The 26,044-nt window shown below is 42.9% G+C and overlaps 1 protein-coding gene across 3 annotated transcripts in view; it reads left to right on the forward strand.

The window, feature by feature from the left end:
* Positions 1 to 21,479, forward strand: part of ccdc18 (coiled-coil domain containing 18) — a 34,484-nt gene extending 13,005 nt beyond the window's left edge. The window contains exons 14-26 of one of the 3 annotated variants that reach the window (XM_034138127.1): positions 388 to 465; positions 974 to 1,090; positions 1,194 to 1,361; positions 4,192 to 4,334; positions 7,528 to 7,691; positions 8,853 to 9,066; positions 11,709 to 11,808; positions 12,040 to 12,177; positions 12,976 to 13,116; positions 13,757 to 13,882; positions 15,792 to 16,193; positions 17,583 to 18,302; positions 21,185 to 21,479. In XM_034138127.1, coding sequence (XP_033994018.1) covers positions 388 to 465; positions 974 to 1,090; positions 1,194 to 1,361; positions 4,192 to 4,334; positions 7,528 to 7,691; positions 8,853 to 9,066; positions 11,709 to 11,808; positions 12,040 to 12,177; positions 12,976 to 13,116; positions 13,757 to 13,882; positions 15,792 to 16,193; positions 17,583 to 18,302; positions 21,185 to 21,280 — 2,607 coding nt within the window. In that variant the 3' untranslated portion in view covers positions 21,281 to 21,479. The remainder of the gene's footprint in view (positions 1 to 387; positions 466 to 973; positions 1,091 to 1,193; positions 1,362 to 4,191; positions 4,335 to 7,527; positions 7,692 to 8,852; positions 9,067 to 11,708; positions 11,809 to 12,039; positions 12,178 to 12,975; positions 13,117 to 13,756; positions 13,883 to 15,791; positions 16,194 to 17,582; positions 18,303 to 21,184) is intronic. The other 2 variants (XM_034138128.1, XM_034138129.1) reach the window with 2 other exon arrangements.
* Positions 21,480 to 26,044: the final 4,565 nt, after the last annotated feature.

Here is a 26,044-nt window from a genome sequence, read left to right on the forward strand (position 1 = left end):
TTCTGGGAATGTCATTTTCGAGCCTGAGACCTGGAAAACAGGCTCGGGGCTTAACTGGTCCAAAATGTCACCAAAATGTTTTATCCCACGGCCATTACATCATACAATCATACATTGTAATATATCAAGCTTTCCATCTGAAGCAAGGGCTTCAAAACAATAGTTTTGAATAATTTCAAGCATATGTAGCCATCTTTTGTCCTATGGGACAAAAACATGATATTTTGGGGTTTTCTGAAGCACTTGTCTTATGGACCAATGGGCTTTTAAGAGTTAAAATAGTGATATTGAATGAAAATGTGAAAGTTAAAATAAGGACTGAAGTTGGTTGAAAGATGTTACCTTTTTCATCCAGGTGTTTTCTATTTGTTTTTGATTGAATTACAGCAGAGGCAGGATGAAGTGCAACACAACGAGGAGTTGCTGAAGAGTTTGGAAGAGCAGGCGACTCAGTCTGCCACCAAGGTTTGCACAAAGACATGTTACCAAAGACATGTTACCAAAGACATGTTACCAAAGACATGTTACCAAAGACAAACAGTGAGATTAAAAGGGCCAGTGTTTAGAATTTAGGGGATCTATTGGCAGAAATGGAAAACACTATGCTATGTTTGTATTTGTGTACACTCACCAAGAGTCCTGGTGCTGTCTTTAGCTTAGATAGGGCCCTTTATATCTGCATATGGAGCAGGTCCTCTTCACAGAGTCTGCCATGTTTCTACAGTAGCTCAGAACGGACAAACCAATCACACTCCAGAGAGGTCTTTTCACGTGTATGCGGTACCTAAAGGCCAATTCTCTACACGTCTAGAAAGGGAAGGGTGAGCGGAGGATCCAGTTGGTTACACTCTGCGACCTTGCTGCACAATGCCACTTCATTTTACACACTGGACCTTTTAGATGATCCATCTGATATATTTAATGAATTCCAGCATAAACACTTGTAAGCACCTTCCATGTGTTTGTACATCAGGTGAGTGAACTGCAGACGTCTCTGTCAGAGTGCAGAGAGGAGCTGGTCTTCTACCTGCAGCAGATGGAGGAGGTGACGAAGAACTATGAGAGTGAGCTGCAGAAGAACAAAGACAAGGTACAGCGTGAACACACTAATATCTCGGTCTTCTCTCCTCTCCTTTTCTTTATGCAACCCTGATCCTCTCCCCTGTTCCTCCCCCCTGTTCCTCCCTCCTCAGGTGTCCTCCCTGCAGGAGAAGCTCCACAGCACCACCCTGGTGTGTCAGAGCTCTGGTGAGCAGAACCTGCAGCTGCAGCTCTCTCTGCAGCTGCAGCAGAGCATGCTGACCGAGAGCTCTGCTCACATCTCGGAGCTGGAGGAGAGTCAGAGCCAGCTGCAGGAACAGGTCAGCTGGAGAAAGTCAAATGCATAATATCTATTTTTTGCTAGGATGTAGCGTAGCATTATGGGAGTTTTTATCTTCACCACCATTTAGGTTATTGCAGTCAGCTCAGAATTATCCAAAGAAGGCTCCTCGTCAAAAGCAATGCACCATAGTGTCATTCTTTTACATTTCTATTTCTTCTTGCATTTTAAAAAATGTATTTTTATGTCTCAATTATATTCTATATTGCATTGTTCGAGGTGCCGAGTATGCTGGCCAAAACTTGAACAAAAAATGTGATCACATGATCACATTATTGCTATTATTGCAGATCTGCTGTAAGCTAGCTAGCTAACGCAGATAACCTAGTCATTTCAAATATACTGACAAACAAATACAATTATGAAAAACCCTGCCAACAGTGACAGTTTCCAACTTTATAATCCCAGAAAGTCATCAAGCGCTCCGCTCCCAGCTGTGTCACACTTTTTAGTGTCCCCTGGTTTCTGTTTGGTTTTTAGCTTCTTGCAGCATTTTTTTCAGTGGCGAAGACCTCCATGGGACCGTATTTCGGAAAAATTATGTATTGAAGTCAATGGAGAGAGAAAGATTATCTTTCGATCCCGTTTGAATTGTGCCACGAATTACACATATGGTGTTTGTCAATTTAAAAGATAATTTTGCAAGTAAAAAAAAAAAAAAATGTGTCGTAAAACTGTGAAGTAACACTTTTTTTTGTGTGAAACGCTCAATGAACTACATCTCTGGTCAACAACACACGTCACCAAGATGGCTGTCACTACTGTCTTGTCAACAAAACGATTGACTACCCTCACTATCACCACAATGAAACACGTCCTGAAGAATGTCATGCAAAGCTGCCTGCCTGCCTTCCTTTGATTCTCTCTGAACTGCCTGGTCGTTTTAATGTTTAATGTCAACCATTTGTGCAGATAGCATGAAGTAGAGAAGATCGCCGATGCTAGTGTTAGCGTTAGCATTTCTCCCCCGGGCTTAAATTGTGTATTATAGAATGATCACACCGGTGACAGTACTCTTCAAAAGGTTCACGAAATATGACTACTACTCTTACTGTTTAACATTTTGGGTTACTTAATGTTACTTCATGTTAAGGCTAATACAAATGACACGGCTGTAATGCTAACTAACGTGCTAACTACTAGCTAGCTTGATCCAGACACTCCTGGTCCTTTCATCAGACGGGAAGCGAAAGAACGAGCAAGACCCATTGCTGGTATAATAACAACCTGGTACTAAGCACACAGGCATCTTGTTAAAGTTATCTTATCTTAGCCAGCGCCATATAGATAGATTATATCTATATGGCGCTGATCTTAGCTATCTCTTAGTGTAGGAAAACAATTGTGACATCACTTACGCGACTCTGGGATTTGTAGTCTTTCTAGTTGCGTATTTTTCATAGTCTTATATTTCAACAGTTTTACGACAAACTGTGACTTTTTTGACATGGAAATGATTTTTTAAGATTGACAAACATCATATGTGTAATTCATGGCACAATTCAAACGGGATCGAAAGATAAGTTTTCTCTCTCCATTGACTTCAATACATTATTTTTCCGAAATAAGGTCCCATGGGGCGGAAGTAGATGGGCGTGACTTCGCCACTCTATGCAGCGTTTTCAGTCAACTGTGTGCATGTTTCGTCAAGTTGGTGAATGTCTTCTAAATGCTGCGCATGTGTGCTCAAGTTGGTGAATAGAGTTCTCCATTTGCATGTGTTTTGGCACATTTGTGTTTTTATATTTGAATCGTTTTTGAAACTGCAGAGCGTTTCTCCTAATGGAAATGTTTTGGGCCGTTGTTATGCGCTTGCACCTGTCGGCCACCTGGCTCTTAAGATGGTTCTACCAAAACTACGCTGAAGCTATTGTGCATATGACAATAGAGCCTTTGAATCTTCTTCTATTTAAAAAATAAATAAAGCACTTTCCCCTTTAGTTAGTGTTTCTCCAGAGGCTTGTTTCTCTGAAAGTGTAAGATCAATGCACGTGATTAATTAACTGTTATTAAGTGTTCTTATCTTGGCTTTTAATGATTTGTTCAAGCCTTCCAGTTGGCCATCTTTAGAGGGTGACAGAAATACTGCAAAATGCTTTTTATTTAATGACATAAGACATTAAGTTCACTGATAAAAACTGTAACTGAATCACTGTCATTGCTTGAAAGAATATATCTGTGTTAGCGTGAGATTTATTTTCCGGCTCAGCACATTTTAGGAGCTGGTTGTACTTTCTGTCCTTCACAACAAACAGAGGACAACAGTCTCCATTCAGTGAGCTCAGGGAGAGTAATGTGGAGCCTCTCTGTAGAGAAGAGGGACCCTGCTAACACACTAGACAACAGATTGCCTAAAGGATGAGACCGTGTTCATCTCTGTTCTGATCGCTAGTCAGGCCTAAACAGAAGGGTATGAGGGCAAGACATGAAGTACAAAAAAATAAGAAGCAGGATTTATTTTCCGTTTTGCGGTTAAAGCTGAAATGGTGAGAATAAATTGAAAATATTGAGAAAAGGTTTTTTGAGAACAAAGACCTCAAGAATAAAATACATGGTTAGAATAAATCAAACTATTAGGTTAAGCACATATACTGACAACTCAAAACAAATGCAAAATAAACCAAATGTTTCATTTGACCCTAATGCTCTTCCGTAGGTCTTTGTAAGCAAGACAATGTTACTTTAAAATAATGAATTTGTTGGGCCAGGGTTTCTTTATTGTCTTTCTTAATTTCAGTCCTTAGATCTCTCCAGTTTGGTACAATAGAACAGTGAATAATGGCTGAAATAAATGTGGTGTTTGTGTGCAGGTGTCCAGTGTGGAGCAGCAGCTGGAGCGGGCCCGGGCGTCTCAGCAGGGCGAGGTGAGGAGCAGGGAGCAGGACGTCCAGAGGAGAGAGGGGGAGCTGCAGGAGGTCACCCAGCAGAACACACAGCTGGCAGAGAGTGTGGGGTGAGAAGCACACGCACACACACACACACACACACACACACACCTTTTTCTATGGACAAACGTCACTCAGAGTGAGTGTGAAAGTTTGTCATCAATACATCATCATTTCCATTCATTCTCACACATATGGGCTCAGAACAGTCTCATAATACACACATGCACACAGAAGGATTCACACTTGTATTTCCGGATCCACACTTGTGTTTGTCAATGCACACACAAATGTGTTCCGTTTCATATACATGTAAATAAAATCCAAATACAGAAAAAAGTTTTACATATGTATTTTTGATCCTCACATATTTGTTTTCCGTTTAAAACCTCTGAACCTGCAAACACAAACCGCTTTCTGTGCATGGATCGCTGTGCATTCGTGTGTGGGTTTTTTGAGACTCCCCTGACGGTGACCCGATTCGTACTTGTAATTTTTTCTATCTATAGCCAATCAGATGTCTCCTCAATTCTAAGCCAATCACATCAGCGCGCCCCCACGAGGGTAGATTTCTTGCGTTCATGACGTAGCGCTTCATGTACGCATTTTGCGCTGTCCGGAGCTGACAGGTCCATGGAGCCTGCCTGCAGGCGCTAATCTCAGGACACTTCCACTCTCAGTACATTGCGCCTTTCCGAGCAGGAAATGCACGCAAATACAAGCCTTTATATTATTAAGGTACAGTGCCACTTTCCGAACCATTAATGAATGCTTGTGTACACAAAAACGGCAGGCAAAACCGTTTTAAATGTGTGTTTCCTGTATGGCGAATACAGCTGCTTTATGTCTGTATGAAGTTGTTGTGAGTGTGGAGGGAGCAGCTACAGGTTAGCTTAGCCTAATCGATCAGTACCCTACGAAGCCAGTGCTAGACAGTGAACTGTCAACGGGGGGAGCCCCGCCGGTCATTATCGGCCGATATTCACTCTTAATAGTTTGATCGGTGCTCTCTATAAAGGCCTATCAGGAGAGCTGGATCTGATCGATATGGACATAAACGCGAGTGAAGTTTTCGCGAGCTGCATGAGAAACTGACGGGCTGTCAGGAGAGAGGGAGGGAGAGAGGAAAAGAGATGATCCTTACTCCCGTGTTATTAGCCATATCCGGTCATAGTCCGGTAATTACCTGCTAACGGAAACTCTGCTACACAATTCTTATTATTATTATTATTATTATTGAAACATGACCGGTAAGTTTCAAATTTGTCCGGTAAAATAAATTCTGTCCGCGGAAACCCTGCTCCGGACAGCGCAAAATGCGTATATGAAGTCTCATGAACGCAATAAATCATACCCTCGTGGGGACGCGCTCATGTGATTGGCTTAGAATGAAGGAGACATCTGATTGGCTATAGATAGAAAAAATTACAAGTACGAATCGGGTGACCGTCAGGGGAGTCTCAAAAAACCCACACACGAATGCACAGCGATCCATGCACAGAAAGCGGTTTGTGTTTGCAGGTTCAGGGGTTTTAAACGGAAAACAAATATGTGAGGATCAAAAATACATATGTAAAACTTTTTTCTGTATTTGGATTTTATTTACATGTATATGAAACGGAACACATTTGTGTGTGCATTGAAAAACACAAGTGTGGATCCGGAAATACAAGTGTGAATCCTTCTGTGTGCATGTGTGTATTATGAGACTGTTCTGAGCCCATACACGTGAGGCTTATAATTAGATCAATCCTTGTGTCAGTTTACAGGAGTACATTTCCGCTTTCCCTGAAACATTAAGCTAAATAAATATTTTCCGGTGTTCAAAAGAGATCACAATCAGGCCGCCCCATAGCACAGTGGTTAGATCTTGCGGCCCATGTACTGACGTAGGTTAGTACATGTGCATTTCATGCCCTCTATAGCCCCCTTTCAACACTGTCATTCTCTAATAAAGTCTAAACAGGCATATACTGTATATGCATTCTGTCAGTAGAAATGGTTCTTGGGTCTCAAACATGCAGGACCCAGTATAAAGACATAATGCAGGGTGTTATTTGTGTGCAGGTTTTTGTTAAACAAGTAACAGACTGCTGCTACTGATGTTACAATTACTGTTAGCATTTATTGGTATTAGCACAGGGTACATGAGTGCGGAAACAAACTGTCAAAAGTCTGATCCGCTGTCATCAGAAACAGTCATTCAGCGGTAAGCCTGTATCCTTCAAGGGGTCCTATTCTGCTTTTTAGTGTTTTCTCTTCCCCATTGTTCGTGATAGGCTAAGGGGCGGTACCTCTCTAAGCGGTCATCAGAGCAGACTGTGCTCTGGTTTCAGACAGAGGGTGAAAAGAGGTGCTGCAGCACAGGCAGGATGAGAAAGATAAATAAACATTAAAGCATGGAGACATGTCCCAGTAGAGACACTACATACTGATATGAACCTGAGAATGAGCAGAATAGGGCAACATTAGTCTTATCTATTCCATCCATAGTGTTTTTTCTAGCAGCATCATAGTATTTTACCAAGAATACAATGACGCCCTGCTCCTCGCCACTTAAAGCATACAATGTTCCTTTAACTTTTTTTTGTTGGAAAAATCAAAATGTAGTCTCTTTTCCATTTTCTGTTTTAAGAAAATAGCCTGAAGTTACAAACTTGTAGTGCCGAGTGTATTTCCCAGCATTCACTGGTGCACTCTTTGTGTGGGGCTTTTGTTTGTTGCTATTTTTAACAGAATGTTTTTTTGCGTGCTGTTCTTCTTGACCCGCAGCAAAGGCAATCAAACGCCTCAGCAGTCTGTGGGACAGTCTTATGATTACACCACATCCCATTTGTCTGCAGGCATGAAGCAGCCCTCCCTCCCTGCTCCTCTCACCCTTAATTATATAAATAGCGATCTTAGTTTGAAACTGTGAGATAGAAGCCTGGTGTTTGTGGAGTTATCTCATTCCATAGTTCTGCTGGTTATTTCTCTTTTTGTGACCTTTTGAATGCTCCCAAAGCCTGTTGGTGGTTTAAACATGGCATCAGAGGGCATGTTTGCATTGCTCAGTTAACACTTTCTAAGGGATTTTCCTTCCTTTAAGTCTACCATGGGGGCCATGCTTACAGTGAGGTGAGGAAATGGACATGTCGCCGCAGGAACAATGCCACGTGCATACTGCTTTAGGCTTCGTATGTCTTATTTTCTTCCCTTTTGGTTGCTGTACAAACCCACTGATGATTGTTTGTATGTGTTTCCTCTTTGTGCTTACTGCAGCCATCTGAAATCAGAGATGGTAAAGTGTCGAGGGGAGCTCGTTTCTAAAGATTCGGAGCTGCATCGCCTGCAGAGGGATGTCACCGTCAAGACTTCTCAGATCAGCTGCATGGACGAAAGCCTGCAGCAGCTGAGGAGCCTGCTCAACAGCAAGAGTGACACGGGTACGTTTTGACATGTTTTTATTTTTCAGAGAAGAGACCGTAGAAGCCGACGCGGCTCTGGTTTTTAAATCGGTGGAACTTACCTCCTTTCCCACTGGACAGAAAGCCACTAACATCAGGCGTTTGTCTGTAGATGGAAATGTTACAATCAGCATTCATTCCCGGGACAAGTGACTCGGCTATAGTCATGGTAGGAAACGGATACGCTCAGTGATGGAACTTACACGCTACTTACAGACTCAAGAGATAGACATTCTCTGATAATGATGAAACACACTTCATTTAAAGTTCTCAGGGAATACAATTAAACAAATGAAAACTATCTTTGTTCGTATTTCAAATGTCTTTACACAACAATCTCCTTTTCTGGTGAGTTAAAGAAATATTATCCACAGAGTAAAATGTGAAAAGAAACAGCTGTTTTCGCTGTGCCCAAAGCCACCAGACTCCTTAGACAGAAACAGTATTTAAACACACTGTTCATCATGTCAAACACAATTCAAACTCAAGAGAAGCGAAAATACAACTCAATAAAACCACATTTATTTGTCTCTGCACTTTTCTAACAATCTCAAACTCTGGTTTGGTTTAAATACATTTTTATTTAATTAAGTTAGATGTGAAAAGAAACAGTTATGGGCTGTGCCCAAAGCCACCAGACTCCATTGACAGAAACATCCATTTTACCTCAGTAATCATCGTGTCACGCACTTCATTCAAACTATCATATCATTATAAATACAACTCATCAAACCGTTCTTAATATCCTATTCCCATTATATACTTTCCTCACAGTCACCAGAATCCATTGTCAAAAACTGTAATTTTATCTCACGGTTCATTTTGTCAAACACAATTCAAACTCGACAGAACCAAAAATAAAACTCAACCAAACAGCTTTATGAGTCTCTCACTGCTCCAACAATCGGCAACTCTGGTTTAAGGGAATGAAAGAGACACTTAATAAGAAAGGACCATTCTCCTTTACTAACCCTCCTTTCTGGGGCATTTATGACTCTGAAGGTGAAACACTAGAAGAAAAACATACTTATCTTCTACTAGCATGGGGAGGAAGTATATTCCTTACTTTTAGTGGGTTTGCGCTTGCTTTAAAAACTGCATATATGTGCATAAAGTAATGTTTCCTTCTTGCCCCTCCAGTGATGGACCTGGAGGAGCAGCTGCACCGCTGTGAGGCCGACAGGAGCAACGTCTCCCAGCGGCTGCAGGTCCTGGAGGGCCAGCTGCAGGCGGTGCGCACCGAGCTGACCGAGACTCTGGAGCAGCTGCGGGAACTCCGAGACGTTCTGCAGAGAACCCAAACTACCGCAGACGAGAGGCAAGCCTCGGTGGAAAAACTGACAATCCAACTTAGGTGAGGTCACGCCCTCGTGTGAAATATCCTTCTGCTCACAGGAACAAGGGACGAGCCTCACGTGGAGATGACGTCCATGTGTTGTTGCTCAGAGGAAAATCCTGCACTGCATCGGCCCGAGGTGTGAATCAATGTAAACATTGTACATGTTGTATCACAAAGTCACAAACTGACACACATGGAGCCTCACTGCCCCAGAGCCCCACTTCAGCTCACACTTTGAATGTATGACTTCTGGATGCTGTGGCTAAATCTGTGTTCTCAGATGAAATCATGATATCATATAATATGAATTTCAGATTGTTATTGTAAATAACCCCTGATATGCTTTTTGGGGTTTCCTTTTCCTTTAGTGTCATAGGTTTCGGTGCATGTAAATGGTCTTCAAAGGCTAAAATCCCTGTGTTCCCTCCAGAGGGAGTTTCTCTCCCACACACGATACTGCTTCATGAGCAGAATAGGGCCCATTGTGTACTGTATTGTAATGTATTTTGTAATTTGCTGGGTGAATTTACACATGTTTTGGTTTTCTAATGTTAGACATATTTATTTAAAACATCAGATAAAAAAGTGTGTATGTTTGAATAACATACATTGTGTAACACACTTTGTGCAGCTATTGTACACCAAGCACTCATGAAGGATTGAAAATGTTTTATAGAAAAGAAACACAAATATTTCACAAGTCCCATCATTCATTCCCATATTAGTGTCTTAGAGCAGTCGTTCTCAACCTGGGGTTCAGGACCCCCATTAGGGTCCTAAGGTAATTCCAGGGGTCTCCATATAGCAGTGACCATCAACTGGCACATCCGGCCTGCCAGACATTCTCATCCGGCCCGCACGACGGGTTTGACTGTGGCGTTGGCAGAGTGGTTAGTGCGTTCACCCCCCACTCATTTTTTTTTTTTTACAACGTCTCGTGAGTAATGTGCAGTACCGGAGTCCAACAGAGAGGCAGCAGCTGCGGGACAGTAGACTGCGTAATGCGTAGCCTTCCCTGCCCTGAAGAAGAAGTGATCCTTCGTTAGCGTGAAGAGTCTGCTTTCTGCGCTCCGCAGAAGTAGCGCCGCTGCGAGGCTCCGGTGACTTCACAGTACATGCAACCCCCCCCCCCCAACAGTGTCCAACAGAGAGGCAGCAGCTGCTGCTTTATGCGCTCTGCAGTACCTGAGCGTGCTCCACTAGCACCCCCCCCCCCCCTTCAACAACAACTTCAAAATTCAGGGCTATATATAAAAATCGCTGGTCCGCGAAAGTGTCTATTGGATACATTTTTGTCTTGGTGATCCCTGCCATATAGTATTGAATAAATAAATATAAAAATCTCAGTGCAAAATATTTTTATATATTTATTTTAATTTTTATATGTTATATGTTATATGTTTTTATAATAATATTTTAGACTGTGAAATAACTATTACATTACATTGCCTTACCAGTGATATCATTTGTTCAAAATAGATTTGTGAAAAGTGTATTTCTGAGAGTCAAAGTGTGCTGCACATGAGTTTCTGACAGCGGACTATAAGGCCCCGGCCCCACGAGGACGATAAGGGTTGTATCCGCATAGTTTCTCTTGCGTATAGCCCTTTCGTTTACACGAGGCCGTAACAAAACGATAGGAACGGACCCCGCAAACGATAACGGGTCCCAAGGTGGATAGATCTGCAAACGGAACGCTCTGGGGGGGCAAACGGCTCTGTTTACACCTCTATACGATCATTTTCTGATAACAATGAAATAGCCCCGCCTCCCTCTCCCCACGTCTCCTGCTCAGATTTCAACTTTAACGGACATGTTGACTGGCGAAAAAAAATGTTAACGGAAACTCTGCCGCATGGTCCCCTCGTCCCTTGGAAGAGGCGGAGAGGTGGGTGTTTTTCATCTGCTGGTGGACTGGTTAGTCCACTGGTTAGTCCACCAGCAGATGAAAAACACCGGTGGACTCCACACGCCATCCACCGCGGAGAATAAATAGAAGGGCAACCATGGCAACAATGCTCCGGGGGCGGGGTCTTCTTCGCTGCTTTTGGTGTATTTTGTGGCGGCAGCAGCGCCACTTACAGGCCTGGCATATGTACTACAGCGTTTCCAGCGTTTCCAGCAGTCTCGTGTGAACGGACACGTTAAATTAATCGAATGCGTGTGAACGGAAGACTTTTTTGAAAACGCATACGCGGCGTAAACGCAAATGTCCTCGTGGGGCCGGGGCCTCAGTGAGTCAGGACTAGAGTCATCAAAAATCCACAGTGACTGGAGCAAATTACACAACTAGGTCACAAACTCACATTATTGCTTAAGGGTCGTGTCCTTAAAAAGGTTAAGAACTGCTGTTTTAGAGGACACTGAGCTCAGGCAGTAGCAGGGACATGCTGACGCTCAGTACAGAAATGCCCTCTAGAGAAGAACATAAGAGTTGTAATAATCTAGGCTACAGTCATGAGTTTCTTTGAAGTCAAAAAGGATCCTAAAATGATCCCTTGTTCACGTTGTAAGCACTCAAATCAACCTAAAAAAAGGCCAACAATAAGCAATGGAGTCCCTTATCATGAAATAATGCATTCACACACTCACTCACTACTCAGTGCGCAGTTTTTTTCTGTCACATTTGTTTCATTAAAGTATGTGTTGCCTTACAGTGAAACCCAGAGGGAGTTGGAGGAGAGGACTCAAGAGGTCTTAGACATGGACCGTGCACTGAAGGAGAGACAGGAGGAGCTCCAACAGAGAGCACAGCTGGTACAATGCACGTGCACAAACACACACACACACACACACACACACACACACACACACACACACACACACACACACACACACACACACACACACACACACACACACACACACACACACACACACACACACACATTGTGCAGTGTATTACATTTGATTTGGATATATGTTTTATGTCATCCCTTTCCTCATTTCTTCTCTGTGTTTTCTTGTTTCCCGCCCTGTACTCCTCAGCTGGGTCACCTGGAAGTGGCCATTAGGGAGCGCAAGCAGGACATGGAGAGGAAGGTGGAGTCACTGCAGCAGAGCCTGGAGGCCAGAGAGAGAGAGCTGAGAGGCACACAGAGGGAGCTCACACACAGAAACATGAAGGTCAGAAACACACACACAGTAAAAGGGCTGAACATTTGAGGAAAGGTTGTGTAAACCTGGCCATAATGGACCGGTTAATTCAATTCACTGAAAACTGAAAGCAAGAAAACAACTGTATGTGCAATGACTTTAGCAGAGGGCGGATCAGTCAGCAGCTATAAGTAATACATGATAATCAGGTTTGTGATAATAGGTGTTATCTGTACTGTGATATGTAACCTTTGGTTCACAAGTCTAGTAGGTGTGCAGCTATCAACTGGAAGTAAATGTTTACACCAGTTGTATTGCAGTGTTTTGTGATGCTAAATGGCTTTTAAGGATTTATTTAATGTTAATACATAATTAACAATAGAAAACAATTTTTTTATGAAGTTTGAATAAATTACAGTAAGTACATTGTCTTTATTGGAAAAACCATATTAGTTAGATTAAGATGAAATAGGATTACTTTATATTGAAACTTAAAGGTAAAACATGACACATATTCACACACTGGTATTAAAGATATCATATTATTATTCAAAGATTCAACCATTTAGGAGTGAGTTCAGCTGCTGGTTACCACAGCTGTAATATGAGAGGAGGAACACGCTTTATGAAACGTGTATCAATCACTGTCATCAACGCAATCAAGCCATGATTGTACCTAACCTATTTTCTTGTAAGCTGGTGTCCTAAAAGTATTTTCAAAGATTCTCTTTCAAAACAAACACTGCAAACTATGAACAGACACTTACCTGAAATGAGTTGTGTTCTAATGTTAATCCTCAAACTGTGTGTGTTTATTTATGGTGTTAGGAGTCCCAGGAGCATGATCAGCAGCTGCGTGTGTGTCAGCAACAGCTTCACACTATACAGCAACAACTTGAGGAAGCTGAACGTCGATGTGAGGATTTAACCAGAGAGCTGCACGCCACCAAGCTGCATAAAAAAGAGAAGGTGAAGCAAAAGCACCATTTATTATTATTTATCATTTGGTGTTAAGGGGAGACACTACATTTAAATGAGTTGGACAATGTTCACCACTATATATCATAAGATAACTTACATCATAGAGGACAAGTTATGCTAATTGTTAGGTTCCATATTTGTATTAAGTACCTCTACTGTGACATGTCTCCATGCTCTAATGTTCAAAAAGGTCCTACAAACTCCCTCTGGAGGGATTTTTGCTTTTGAAGACCATTTACAGTACATGCCCTAAAACCTATATAACACACTACAGGAAAGGGAAAACCCCCAAAAAGCACAAAGGGGCCTCTTTAAGTACATTTTTGTATATTTAAATACACAAAGGATAAATATCTAATGCTTGCTTTTTTGCAAATATATGAAAAATCTGCATAGGCAAATAATCACATTTGAAAAATATATACACCTAAATGTACATTTTTGCACGTTTTCTCTGCACTAGTCTGAAAAACGACATGTTATGGAAGCAAAACAATGTATTTTCTTTCCTGTAGTGTCGGAGATGGAATGTCTTGTTGAGGCGGACATTTTTGTTACTAATACTGCCAGTTGTGTGTGTGTGGGTGTGGGTGTGGGTGGATGTGTGTGTGTGTGTGTGTGTGTGTAGGAGGCCCGGCTGTGCGAGCTGGAGGAGGAGCTGGCTCTGAAGCTGCAGTTGGAGGCCGGGCTGCAGAGCATGGTCACCTCTTTAGAGCAGGAGCTGGAGCAGGAGAGGGAGCAGCACAGCAGGGAGGTACAGCAGGGAGTGGGGCTTCATACATGTTGTCCTCAGACTCCACATAATGCATCAGAGGCCCTATTCTTTTTTTTTAGGCTTTTACCTTTCCTGTAGTGTGTTCTTTCTTCTTTAGGTTGTAGTGCATGTAAATGGTCTGCAAAGGCTAAAATCCCTGTGTTCCCTCCAGAGGGAGTTTCTCTCCCACACACTCCCCCCCCCCCCCCCCCCCCCCCCCCCCCCTGCCTGAAACACCGTCATTGGACTTCTTGCACTCGTACCTAATATCTAAGAGGCGGGACATCTCTAAGCGGTTGACCAATCACAACAGAGAGCCGGCCAGCTAACCAATCAGAGCAGACTCTGGTTTCAGACAGAGGGTGAAAAGAGGTGCTGCAGCACAGGCAGTGTGAGAAACATTAAGAGCTTTCTGAACATTAAAGCATGGAGACATGTCACAGTAGAGACACTACATACTGATATGAACCTGATGTTTGTATATCAGGTTCAAGAACATGTAAAGCTTTAAGTTGTTCTTGCTCTTGACTAAGACTTAATGATTTCTGTGATAAGCTGGTAATTTCACTCTCACATCATTACATTATCAGTAGAATGTGACGCCACTGGAAAACCCCCAGTCTGCTCTCCATTTCTCTCCCCATCTACGGGCTTAGGGTTTGTGTTGTTCCCTTTTCATCTGTTTTCTTTCCTCTTTTTGTCCTTATAAACGTCAACTACACCATTGTTCCTATAGCCTTATCTCTCCGACACTAATAACATATTAATTCCTGCTGTTAGTTAAGATAGTGCTGTTTTTACTTCCTTGTACTGCTGTAACCTTTGAGGTTACCTGATAACTTAGAAAGGAGGTGGACCCACAGAGTGTATGAAAGGGGAAATGGTCTCTGGATCTGAAGAAGTGAAGCCAATGTGAAAGTGCCATAGTGGTTATACAAGTGCCCTTAAATCCATTGTTGTCAAAGTAGACATGCACACGGAGTGCTCAAACACTAGAATGCTGCAATGTGTTAGAAATATTGACACTTTTGGAACAAAAACATCCCTATCATGTGACAAGGAATCTAAATCCATTCCAACAATGACCTATATTGAGAGCAATTAACTTTTAATTTAGATTCAGAGCTTGAATGTGATATTTTTTCTTTCTTTTTTTTTTACATATTCCAAATACATAAAAAAACAACCAAAGAAGATGAAATGGACTCTCAGGCTCTGTTAAAAAAATGTGCAATGTCTCTGTAATAAAATGGTAAACGTCTTTTAATGGTAGAGTATACCCTGCTGTTTATTCTGGCCAAGTTATGTTTATATGTACTCGACAATAAGATGTTAATGTCAACATTATTTAGGTCACGTCTTACTTTTTTCTTTAGGTCGTGTCCATATATGGTACGATAAATCGTAAATGTAAAAATGAATGGTCATGTTTATACAAACAATTAAACGAAAGCCTAAAAATTACACCTGTTTTGGGATTTATTTAAATCGGCGTTATTTTGTAAGATACGTTTTTCTAATTAAGAATGATCAAGGTCATGTCCATATATCATACAATAAGTGAACAGCATATAAATGATCCAGGTCAGGTTGATATATTGTAGGATAAATAGATAACATTCAAATGTTTGAGGTCATGCTCATATACCGTACAATAAGTTGGTATTGTACAAATAAGGGAGTGACGTTTCTATATCATATTAATATACAATATTTGTAACACATTGCAGCATGTTCATATAAGTCTATATAGATGGTATAGATGGTGACAGCCTCTAGTTTGGTATAGTTCCTTTCACATTTTTATTCCACAGACTAACGGGTGGCATCACGTTGACCACGTCTTTAATGTGAGAGCACATCAAGCGACTAGTCCCAACTTGTCTCATCTTGTTCTTCCTTCTCCCAGCTGGAGTCCCTGCAGCAGACCCGAGGTCAGCTCCTCAAAGTGTCCTCTCAGATCTCCTCCACCATGCTCTCATCTCAGGAGCAGCTCGCCACTAAACTCCAGCAGAGCCAGAACCAGCTGGACCAGACCAAAGAGGAGCTGGATCGCGCCCGGAGCCAAGCCAGTCTCCTCCAAACTCAGAGAGACCAGGCTGAGACGCAGCTCCGTCAGAGTGGAGCTCAGCTGGAGCAGAGCAGGGTCCTGTACCAGCAGACCCGGGCCCAGAACCTTCAGCTCCACACCCAGCTGGAGCTGCTCAGCACCCAGCTACAGCACTTCAGAGTCCAGGCTGCCCAGCTGCAGGCTCAGCTGCAGGCCTCCAGGAGGACCATGGAGACCTTCGACGAGTCCCTGCTCATCAAGGTACAGTGCTCTAGTGAGAGTGATGGAAGCTGCATTGTGGAAGGGTATACGGCAGTGTTTCTGTTAGCCAATATGTACCTGATTTTGACCAGAAAACATCTGTTAAAGTCCGACAAATTTAAAATCTGGTCATAATGTCTGATGAAAATAATTCCCCGAAATAGGCTAAAGAAACAAGTTAGCCCCAGACTTCTCGAAATACATATTTTTGGTCACCGGAACTAACAAAATTGAATATTAGAATTGGTGATTAAAATAAGATGATGTATTCTGTATCTCTCGCAAACAATGATGGTCCTTGAATTTGAAAGAAATGGGCCTGGGTCTTTGAATTTTAGGTTTAAGAATGTTCAGGAAAACAAAAAAATTGAATTGTCTGTACATTTATTTTCAGTTAAAAAAAAGAAAAATATTATTCCAGTGGATACTTGAAATCATTAAAAGCTTGTGATCTTAAGGAGGTGGGGTCAAGGCCTTGAACGTTTTTGAAAATGGATACTAATTCTAACTCTTTGGCAATAAAGTAAGTTTACTTAAAATGTGTTATATGCCATGTACTGTCATCGTATCAAACGCTACATCACACGATGTCATGTGACAGGAATTAACTGTGTTCAGTGTCCCAAATCATGCTGTCCTTGAATTTCAGGGAATTGAGCCTGAAAAGTCCTGTAAAAAGTCCTTGAATTTGATGTTAAAGAAGATGTGTTGTTTTCTACCTGCAGAAGTCTGAAAGTTGCATTATGGAACTGTCTCAATTATATTCAGAAAAAAACATGGTTCCCACAGGTCATGAAATCATGAAATTGTTTTACTTGACATTTCTCCCATAACTCGAGAATGTCTTTTCATGCGGCCACCTGCAAAGAAAACACGTGACAGGAATTAACATTCTTTCGTGTCTCCATCTTTGCCGTGTTTTGGCCTTGAATTACAGTGAGTTGGGCCTGAAAAGTATTTGAAATATTTGATGTTTAAGAAAAACCCTGAACAAACCGGTTCTGGTCTACCTGCAGGAGTCTGAGAGTAGCATTAGCAATACATTAAACGCATTATTATGACACAGTGCAACAGAAGCACATTATAAAACAACATTTAAATACATTAAAAGATTATAAAAAATCTAAGAAAATAATAATAACAAGCTACATTCTTTAATTATTTTGTACGCCTTCTGCAAGTATCTCCCACATTTGTGTAATTTTCTCATGCGCCACCTGTTGCGAGAAAGAGACGTCATTAACTTTGCTCCATGTCTCAAACTATACTGTGTTTGCTCCTTCACTTTGAGAAAATAGGGCCAGGAAAAACCTTCATAAAACCTTGAATGTGATGTTTAAGAAGCTGTGGAGACCCTTAATAATCCTTTGTGTTCTGGTCTGGCTGCAGGAGTCTGAGGTGACCCGTCTCCAGGCCAGGATCTCCAGCCTGGAGCGAGCTGCTGAGCGACAGCACCACCTGTACACCCACACCCCCTCCCTCCCCGCTCTGAGCACAGTCACACACTCCTCAGAGAGCTCCTCCCCTCCTTCCTCCCCCCATAAGACTCCAGCAACCCTCCCCTCTCCTGAGCACGCTCACTTGCCTCACCCTCGCTTAACACCCCCGCCTCACACCTACCTTCCTCCAGCCTCCGCCCCTTGTCTCTCCATCCAATCATGCGACTGGCTGAGCAACAGCGTGGACTCCTCCCTGGATCTCCCCCTGAGCCTGAAGGAAACCCTGAAGGAGGCTCTGAGCAAGCATCCGTGGGAGTCCCCCCCCTCCGGCTCCTCTTTCCCTAACACAGTGGACCACAGCTGGCAGGGTCTCAGCGCCGTGGAGACCACAGTGACCTCTGACCTCTCCTTCAACCCTCTTACATACAGGGTGGAAACGCAAGAACATGGAAGAGACACGGAAGCTCCCTCCATGCAGCTGGGAGACGACGAGGAGCAGATCAGTGAGTCCAGGAGGGAGTCTGTGAACACCCTGGTGGGGGAGGAGGTGGAGGGGGACATGAGTTCACTGACAGGGATGCTGAGGTTTGTTAACAAGACGTTAGCCATGCAGGAGGACGCGTCTTTATGGAGCTCCACAGGGCCGTCACAGAGCAGCCTCACACTGCAGGTAACAACTCCTCCTGTCTGAGATATACAGAGGATGACTTGCAACACATTATCCAGCTGATTACACCTCAGTGTTAACTTCCTGTCTTTCTTCTTCTGCTGTTAACTTCCTGTCTGTCTTCTTCTGCTGTTCCCATTAGTGTTTACTTCCTGTGTGTCTTCTTCTGCTGTTCCCTTAGTGTTTACTTCCTGTGTGTCTTCTTCTGCTGTTCCCTTTAGTGTTTACTTCCTGTGTGTCTTCTTCTGCTGTTCCCGTTAGTGTTTACTTTCTGTCTGTCTGTCTTCTTTTGCTGTTCCCTTCAATGTTTACTTCCTGTCCGTCTTCTTCATGGATGTATAATAAGAACTGGATACAGCGTGGGAGGCGGGGCCTCATTAATTCCTATGAGAGCTGCTCATTGGCGCATGAAGATAAAATGGCCCAACTTTTGAGAGAGCGAAACGTCACAGATTACCCGTCATGCCTGAGAAGTACCCGTATGTGCGCTCATAGAGCATGCGCAACTTTAACCACGCCCCCCAAAAGGCTTGTTCACATTAAGCACGTCAATTTGTACACGTAACGGCACCGCACGTTCATGACAGCATGGTACTGGACTGTTATATGATGGATTTTGATATTAACGAGGCGGCCGCGGCAGTTAGCAGCTAGCGGCTAGCTAGTAATTATGCTAATTTACACATCAATCGTTATGTACTTTTATATTACGCTGTAACAGGATCTAGTGATATCCAAGCAACAGAGCTTAATTTAGCATGAAAGAATTATTGCACTGTATATATATATATATATACACATACATATATATATATATACATACATATACATATATATATATATATATACATACATATATACATATACATATATATATACAGTGCAATAAGCTTCTTAGTGCAATAAGAAGCTCCAGGGACGTTAATCTACGTCGGTAATATTAACTTTATTTAATACAACATTTACGGTACAAGATTTAATCATACAGCCCAGGGGCGTCGCCTGGACCTGAAAACATTCGGGGCTTAGCCCACAGTGGTGGCGGCACTACAGTGGCATTTTTCACTGCAACACTCCCCACACGCACACACACAGTACACCCTGTTAAATGTTACAATGAAGGCTCGATAATCAGCTCACGGCATATAGGCAGGGGTAAAGTGGTATTTTGTGGGGGTCTCACCTCCTCTAGGGGGGTCCGGGGGGATGCTCCCCCGGGAAGATTTTTTTTTAAATATTGAAGTTAAATGCATCAATCTGGTGCACTTTGAGAGCAAAATGAAGAGATCTATGGATACCTCTCTCAACACCCATATGAAGTTGAACTGTAAACAGATGTACTTTTTCTTTATGGATATTTTACTAATCACTCCCTTTTTAAACTCTATTCTTGTTTTACTGCCATATAGTATTTCATAACTGTTTTTCCTTTATTCTCTTTTTTTTTTTATAACTATAATGATCATATGAAGGTGTGCCGCGGAAATAATCTTTTGAATAATTTGTGACCAAACCGTTTGAGACCCACTGAGATAACTTAGACTAAAGTTATGTATCTAAACACTCAGAGAGTCCTTTAGCTCACCTGAGTCTCTCAGTCTGAGAGGAGAGGACTCTCCTCCAGCTTCTTGTGGAACAAACAGCTCCTTATGTCCGTTAGTGCAGCTAGCTAACCAGATGCTAACAACACGTCCATGTTGGCACCTCCCTCCCTCCCTCCCCCTCTCTCTCTCTCTCTCTCTCTATCACACTAAATGCGCTATTGCCACACACACACAGAGGAGCTTGAATGACACAAGCACACGTTTTTTCCATGCAACTCTCTGATTGGTCTGGTGTCATGCCTCTGTTGCATTCACTGAACACGGGAAATTACAGTGCTGCCGTCCTCTCTTGTGTCATGATGAGGTTCACGTAAAGCACGGTTAATGTATTATATTATTGAGGGAGAATTGTCCGGGGCTACAGAAAAAACATTCGGGGCTAAAGCCCCGGATGCCCAGGCCAGGCGACGCCACTGATACAGCCCATGTAGTATAATAATTTACAAATGATGAATTACAGCAAACATGTGCAATATATCCATTATTACAGCTCCGTGGGCTGGCAGTAAGGCGATATGGGTCCGTTCTTATTGTGCATCCATGGGTAAAGATAAAACGCATGTAGTGCTGAACACGCAACATGAACGTGCCAGGCGGCGCGGTCCCGTGGGTTAGATGCGCGTTCATAATGCCGAGGGAAATAACTCACAGAATAACGTTATTAGCACATTTTACAACTTGAGGACCGAATGTTTTTAATAAGGGCTATACAAACGTTCATACTGGGTTGTTTATTTAGTTTAAAAAAAAATTATCCAACGATTTACAGACCACTCTTTCCCCATGTAAGTCAATGGGAAAAAGTGTTTCCGGGCCCAGCAACCTAACGGAAGTGTAGTACCGCCGTTTGGCCACCACGAATATTTTCCTCAGAGTCCGGCGCACTTCCTGGGGGCTTGGTCTTCTTCTGTCATCCCCTTCAGTGTTTACTTCCTGTGTGTCTTCTTCTGCTGTTCCCTTTAGTGTTTGAACCTCTTTCTGTCTCTTGTTCTCCTTTTCTTTTCTTGACTGGTTAAACGATTAGTTTATTGATATGATTTGCAACTATTTTGGTAATTATTTGTTTAATCATTTTAAGCAAAAATACAAAACAACTTTTTATTTCAGCTCTACAATGTAAAGATGTCCTGTATTATTTATCTTAATGGAATACCTTAGGCTTTGACAAAGACCTGATCTTTAGGAAATTATAATATCCTATTATTCAGTTCTGTGGTAGTGGAGCAGTGCTGCAACACAAGCAGGCTGAAGCATGATACATTTTTTCTTTTCCATTTTTAGAGGGAAGTCGAGGAGACATTAAGCTATGTTGCCAAGGAGACGTCAGAGAGAAAGGCTGTTGACACTGGTGTCAGCGTACATGTAATAAACATCTAATTGAATCTGTCCTGTTGGCGTTAAATCTGTCAAACAATGAGTTAAGATGACCACTATTTCGTCTGTAAATGATCTACTGTGATGTTTCGTACAGTATAAATGTAGCATTTCATTTTGTATCTCTTCCGAACTGATATTTATATATTTTGTACACAATTTTGAATAAGCTAAGTGAATAAAGAGTATTTTTATCTGTCTACCACAGTACCACAGTGATTCTGAGTTACTCTCCTGAGAAATGTAAAGCCTGCTTTCACCAACATCTGTTTGGATGTTCCCATGCTGTCAGGAAAGGAGCAGCGGGGGGTGCTGCGGGAGTGTCTGCGTGCGCATCTCTCCCAGATGAGCTGAACTGTTTTTTTGCTCGCTTCGAGTGCAGCCAGGCTGTGGAGGTACAGAGGGACCAGGAGCCCTGCCCTTTTGTTTTAAACAGGGCAGATGTGTGCAAATCCTTTAAAAGGGTTAACCCACACAAGGCTCCTGGACCTGATGGCATCCCTGGCCGTGTTCTAAGGGTGTGTGCAGTTCATCTGGCAGAGGTGTTCACAGACATCTTCAACAGGTCCCTGCTGCAGTCTGTAGTCCCCACATGTTTAAAACACTCCACCATCGTTCCTGTCCCCAAAAAGACAAAAATCACCAGCCTCAATTGGCGCGTTCACACCGGAGTACTTTTCCCACAATAGTTCATCAGAACTCAGATATATTTGCGTTCACACCAAAAAGCCCCCTGAACTAAATTAGTTCATCAGAACCATTTTTACCCCCTTTTCAGTCCCTGCTAGAGAGCAGGGACTTTCGTGGGAGAAAAAGGTTCCTATTGGCTGGGCGGATTGCAAACCACGCCCCGTAAAACTCCCAAAAGGTTTTGTGAAGCCGCCATTTTATTATCCTCGCATTAGCATTATTAGCATTAGCATTAACCCAGCGCACAAACGCAGAGAGACTAACTTATGGCAACACAAAAGAAAACATGGGAGCGGTGGAGATGAGGAGGTGTCGGCGTTCTGGCGATTTACTCTGAAGGCTTCAGTAGAAGCTGATGCGACTCCCAGCAGCTTCTACTGAAGCCTTCCGGCCGGGGACTCCGGGTGGCAGTATACGCCGTGAAGTTGTTTGCGGCCTGCCAGTAAACCCAAAGCAGAAGAAGAAGTGACGTCAGCGGCTTTATTTGCCTAATCCACCCCCAGGAACTCATTGCGGTGTGAACGCGATCTGCTTTAGTTCATCATAACTAAAAGAGTTCTCATGAACTGAGTTCTCATGAACTATTGTGGGAAAATAACTTGGTGTGAACGCCCCTAATGACTACCGCCCAGTAGCACTCACTTCCATCATAATGAAGTGCTTTGAGCGGTTAGTCAAAAACCTTCATCACCTCCTCCCTCCCTGACTCTCTGGACCCCCTGCAGTTTGCCTACAGAGCAAACAGGTCCACAGATGACGCCATAGCCCTCACCATCCACACTGCCCTCTCACACCTAGACCAGAGGAACACATATGTGAGAATGCTGTTCATTGATTACAGTTCAGCCTTCAATACGTGCCCTCCTCCAAGCTGGTCATCAAGCTCAGAGACCTCTGGCTCAACAGCGCCCTCTGTGACTGGATCCTGAACTTCCTGACGGGCAGACCCCAGGCAGTGCGGGTGGGAAACATCACATCACCCTGATCTTCAACACCAGAGCCCCTCGAGGCTGCGTGCTCAGCCCTCTCCTCTACTCGCTGTTCACTCGACTGCGTGGCCATACACAGCTCCAACACCATCGTGAAGTTTGCTGACGACACGACCGTCATCGGCCAGATCACAGACGGCGACGAGATAAATAAATCTATCAATCATAAATCTTTCGATTAGATTTATGATTAGAAAATTATGAAAGTAGTGTAGACATGTGGAGATTATCCGACTGAACAAAACGTGATCCGTCTCTTAAATGTGTGTCAACCACAGACCTTATTTCAAGCTATTTTCCAAAATCCTATGGACAAATTGCATTGCGTTTTTGTCGAAGGAACCCATGCGCAGCTTACTTCCGGGTTTTAGGACGCGTCACTGTGGCACTCTATAGAGAGGCGAAGTCCTGCCCATCTACTTCCGACCCATGGGACCTTATAGAGAGGCGAAGTCCCTCCCCTTCCAGTGGACCTCCATGGGACCTTATTTTCGGAAAAATTATGTATTGAAGTCAATGGCGAGAGAAAGATTATCTTTCGATCCCGTTTGAATTGTGCCACGAATTACACATATGATGTTTGTCAATTTAAAAGATAATTTTGCAAGTAAAAAATTAAAATGTGTCGTAAAACTGTGAAGTAACGCATGTTTTTGTGTGAAACGCTCAATGAACTACATCTCTGGTCTCGCACACGTCACCAACACCAAGATGGCCGTCACGTTAGCACATTTCACCTCTTTCTTTCAGAATAAGGCGAAAAATATTAAAAGAGGTGAAAATCACTATAAGTCTGAGCATGTTGAGAGCTGTACATACGAAAAAGGGGAGTTAGACGGTTCCGTAAGAGCCAGCATGCGGGACCGGCTTTACAAGATTTCGGTGAGTAACACGAGTGTAATGTGTAACGTTAATGACATCACTTACGCGACACTGGGATTTGTAGTCTTTCTAGTTGCGTATTTTTCATAGTCTTATATTTCAACAGTTTTACATAATTTTTCCGAAATAAGGTCCCATGGGGCGGAAGTAGAAGGGCGGGACTTCGCCTCTCTATTTCGGAAAATGTATCTTTCGATCCCGTTTGAATTGTGCCATGAATTACACATATGATGTTTGTCAATCTTAAAAAATCATTTCCATGTCAAAAAAGTCACAGTTTGTCGTAAAACTGTTGAAATATAAGACTATGAAAAATACGCAACTAGAAAGACTACAAATCCCAGAGTCGCGTAAGTGATGTCATAACTGATGTCATAATTGTTTTCCTCCTCTAAATATAAGAGATAGCTAAGATAAGATCACTTTAACAAGATGCCTGTGTGCTTAGTACCAGGTTGTAATCATACCAGCAATGGGTCTTGCTCGTTCTTTCGCTTCCCGTCTGATGGAAGGACCAGGAGTGGCTGGATCAAGTTAGCTAATTAGCTAGTAGCAAGCACGTTAGTTAGCATTACAGCCTTAGCCTTGTATTAGCCTTAACATGAAGTAACATTAAGTAACCCACAATGTTAAACAGTAAGAGTAGTAGTCATATTTCGTGAACCCTTTGAAGAGTACCGTCACACCGGTGTGATCATTCTATAATACACCGTTTAAGCCCGGATGCCCCCGGGGGAGACATGCTAACGCTAACGCTACATTAGCATCGGCGATCTTTTCTACGTCATGCTATCTGCACAAATGGTTAACATTGAACATTAAAAAGATCAGGCAGTTCAGGGAGAATCGAAGGAAGGCAGGCAGGCAGGCAGCTTTGCATGACATTCTTCAGGATGTGTTTCATTGTGGTGATAGTGAGGGTAGTCAATCCCTTGTTTGGCAAGACAGTAGTGACGGCCATCTTGGTGACGTGTGTTGTTGTGCGAGACCAGAGATGTAGTTCATTGAGCGGTTTCACACAAAAAAAGTCTTACTTCACAGTTTTAAGGCAAAACATTTTTTTTTTTACTTGCAAAATTATCTTTTAAATTGACAAACATCATGTGTAATTCGTGGCACAATTCAAACGGGATCGAAAGATAACTTTTCTCTCGCCATTGACTTCAATACATAATTTTTCCGAAATAAGGTCCCATGGAGGTCCACCGGAAAGGGAGGGACTTCGCTTCTCTATAGTGGATTACAGGAAGCAGCAGAGAGAGGGACACGCCCCCATCGCCATCAATGGGACTACGGTGGAGAGAGTCAGCAGCTTCAGGTTCCTCGGGGTCCACATCACTGAGGACCTGACATGGACTCTTCACACCACCACCATCACCAAAAAAGCTCGACAGCGGCTCTTCTTCCTCCGCAGGCTGAGGAGGTTCAACATGGACTCCAGGATACTCTGCAACTTCTACAGGTGCACCATAGAGAGTATCCTGACTGACTGCATCACGGCCTGGTACGGCAGCTGCACCGCCCTCGATCGTAAGGCTTTACAGAGGGTGGTGAAAACTGCACAGAACATCACCAGGACGGAGCTGCCATCCATGGAGGACCTTTACTCCCAGCGGCTCAGGAAGAAATCCCTCCGGATTATAAAAGACCCCCATCACCCCAGCCAAACTGTTCTGTCTGCTGCCGTCTGGCAGGCGTTACCGCAGCATCCGGACTAAAACCACCAGATTCAGAGACAGCTTCATCCCACAGGCAATAAGACTGTTAAACAACTGAACTGCTGAAACAACATCCATAACATTCATCTGCTACTTAGTAATTATTTCTCTATTTCTCTAATATATCATTCCAATAACTTGCATATAGACTCTTATTGCACTATTTCACTTTTTTAAACTATTTTTCTTTTTGAATTTACTATTTACTATTCACTATATTTTTCTGTTTATCTGTGTTTTGTGTTGCACTGTTGGAGGAGCCTGTGACCTAAGATTTTCATCGGCATAACTACACTGTAGCTATGTTCGTATGACAAAATAAAGAACCTTGAACCTTGAACCTTGAACCTTTTCACTCAGACAGGATGAATGTTATGGCTTGAGGCAGGGGCGTTGCCTGGACCTGAAAACATTCGGGGCTTAGCCCACAGTGGCGGCGGCACTACAGTGGCATTTTTTACTGCAACACTCCCCACACGCACACACAC

Source organism: Trematomus bernacchii, unplaced genomic scaffold, assembly GCF_902827165.1.
Source record: "Trematomus bernacchii unplaced genomic scaffold, fTreBer1.1, whole genome shotgun sequence".
Classification (NCBI taxonomy): Eukaryota; Metazoa; Chordata; class Actinopteri; order Perciformes; family Nototheniidae; genus Trematomus; species Trematomus bernacchii.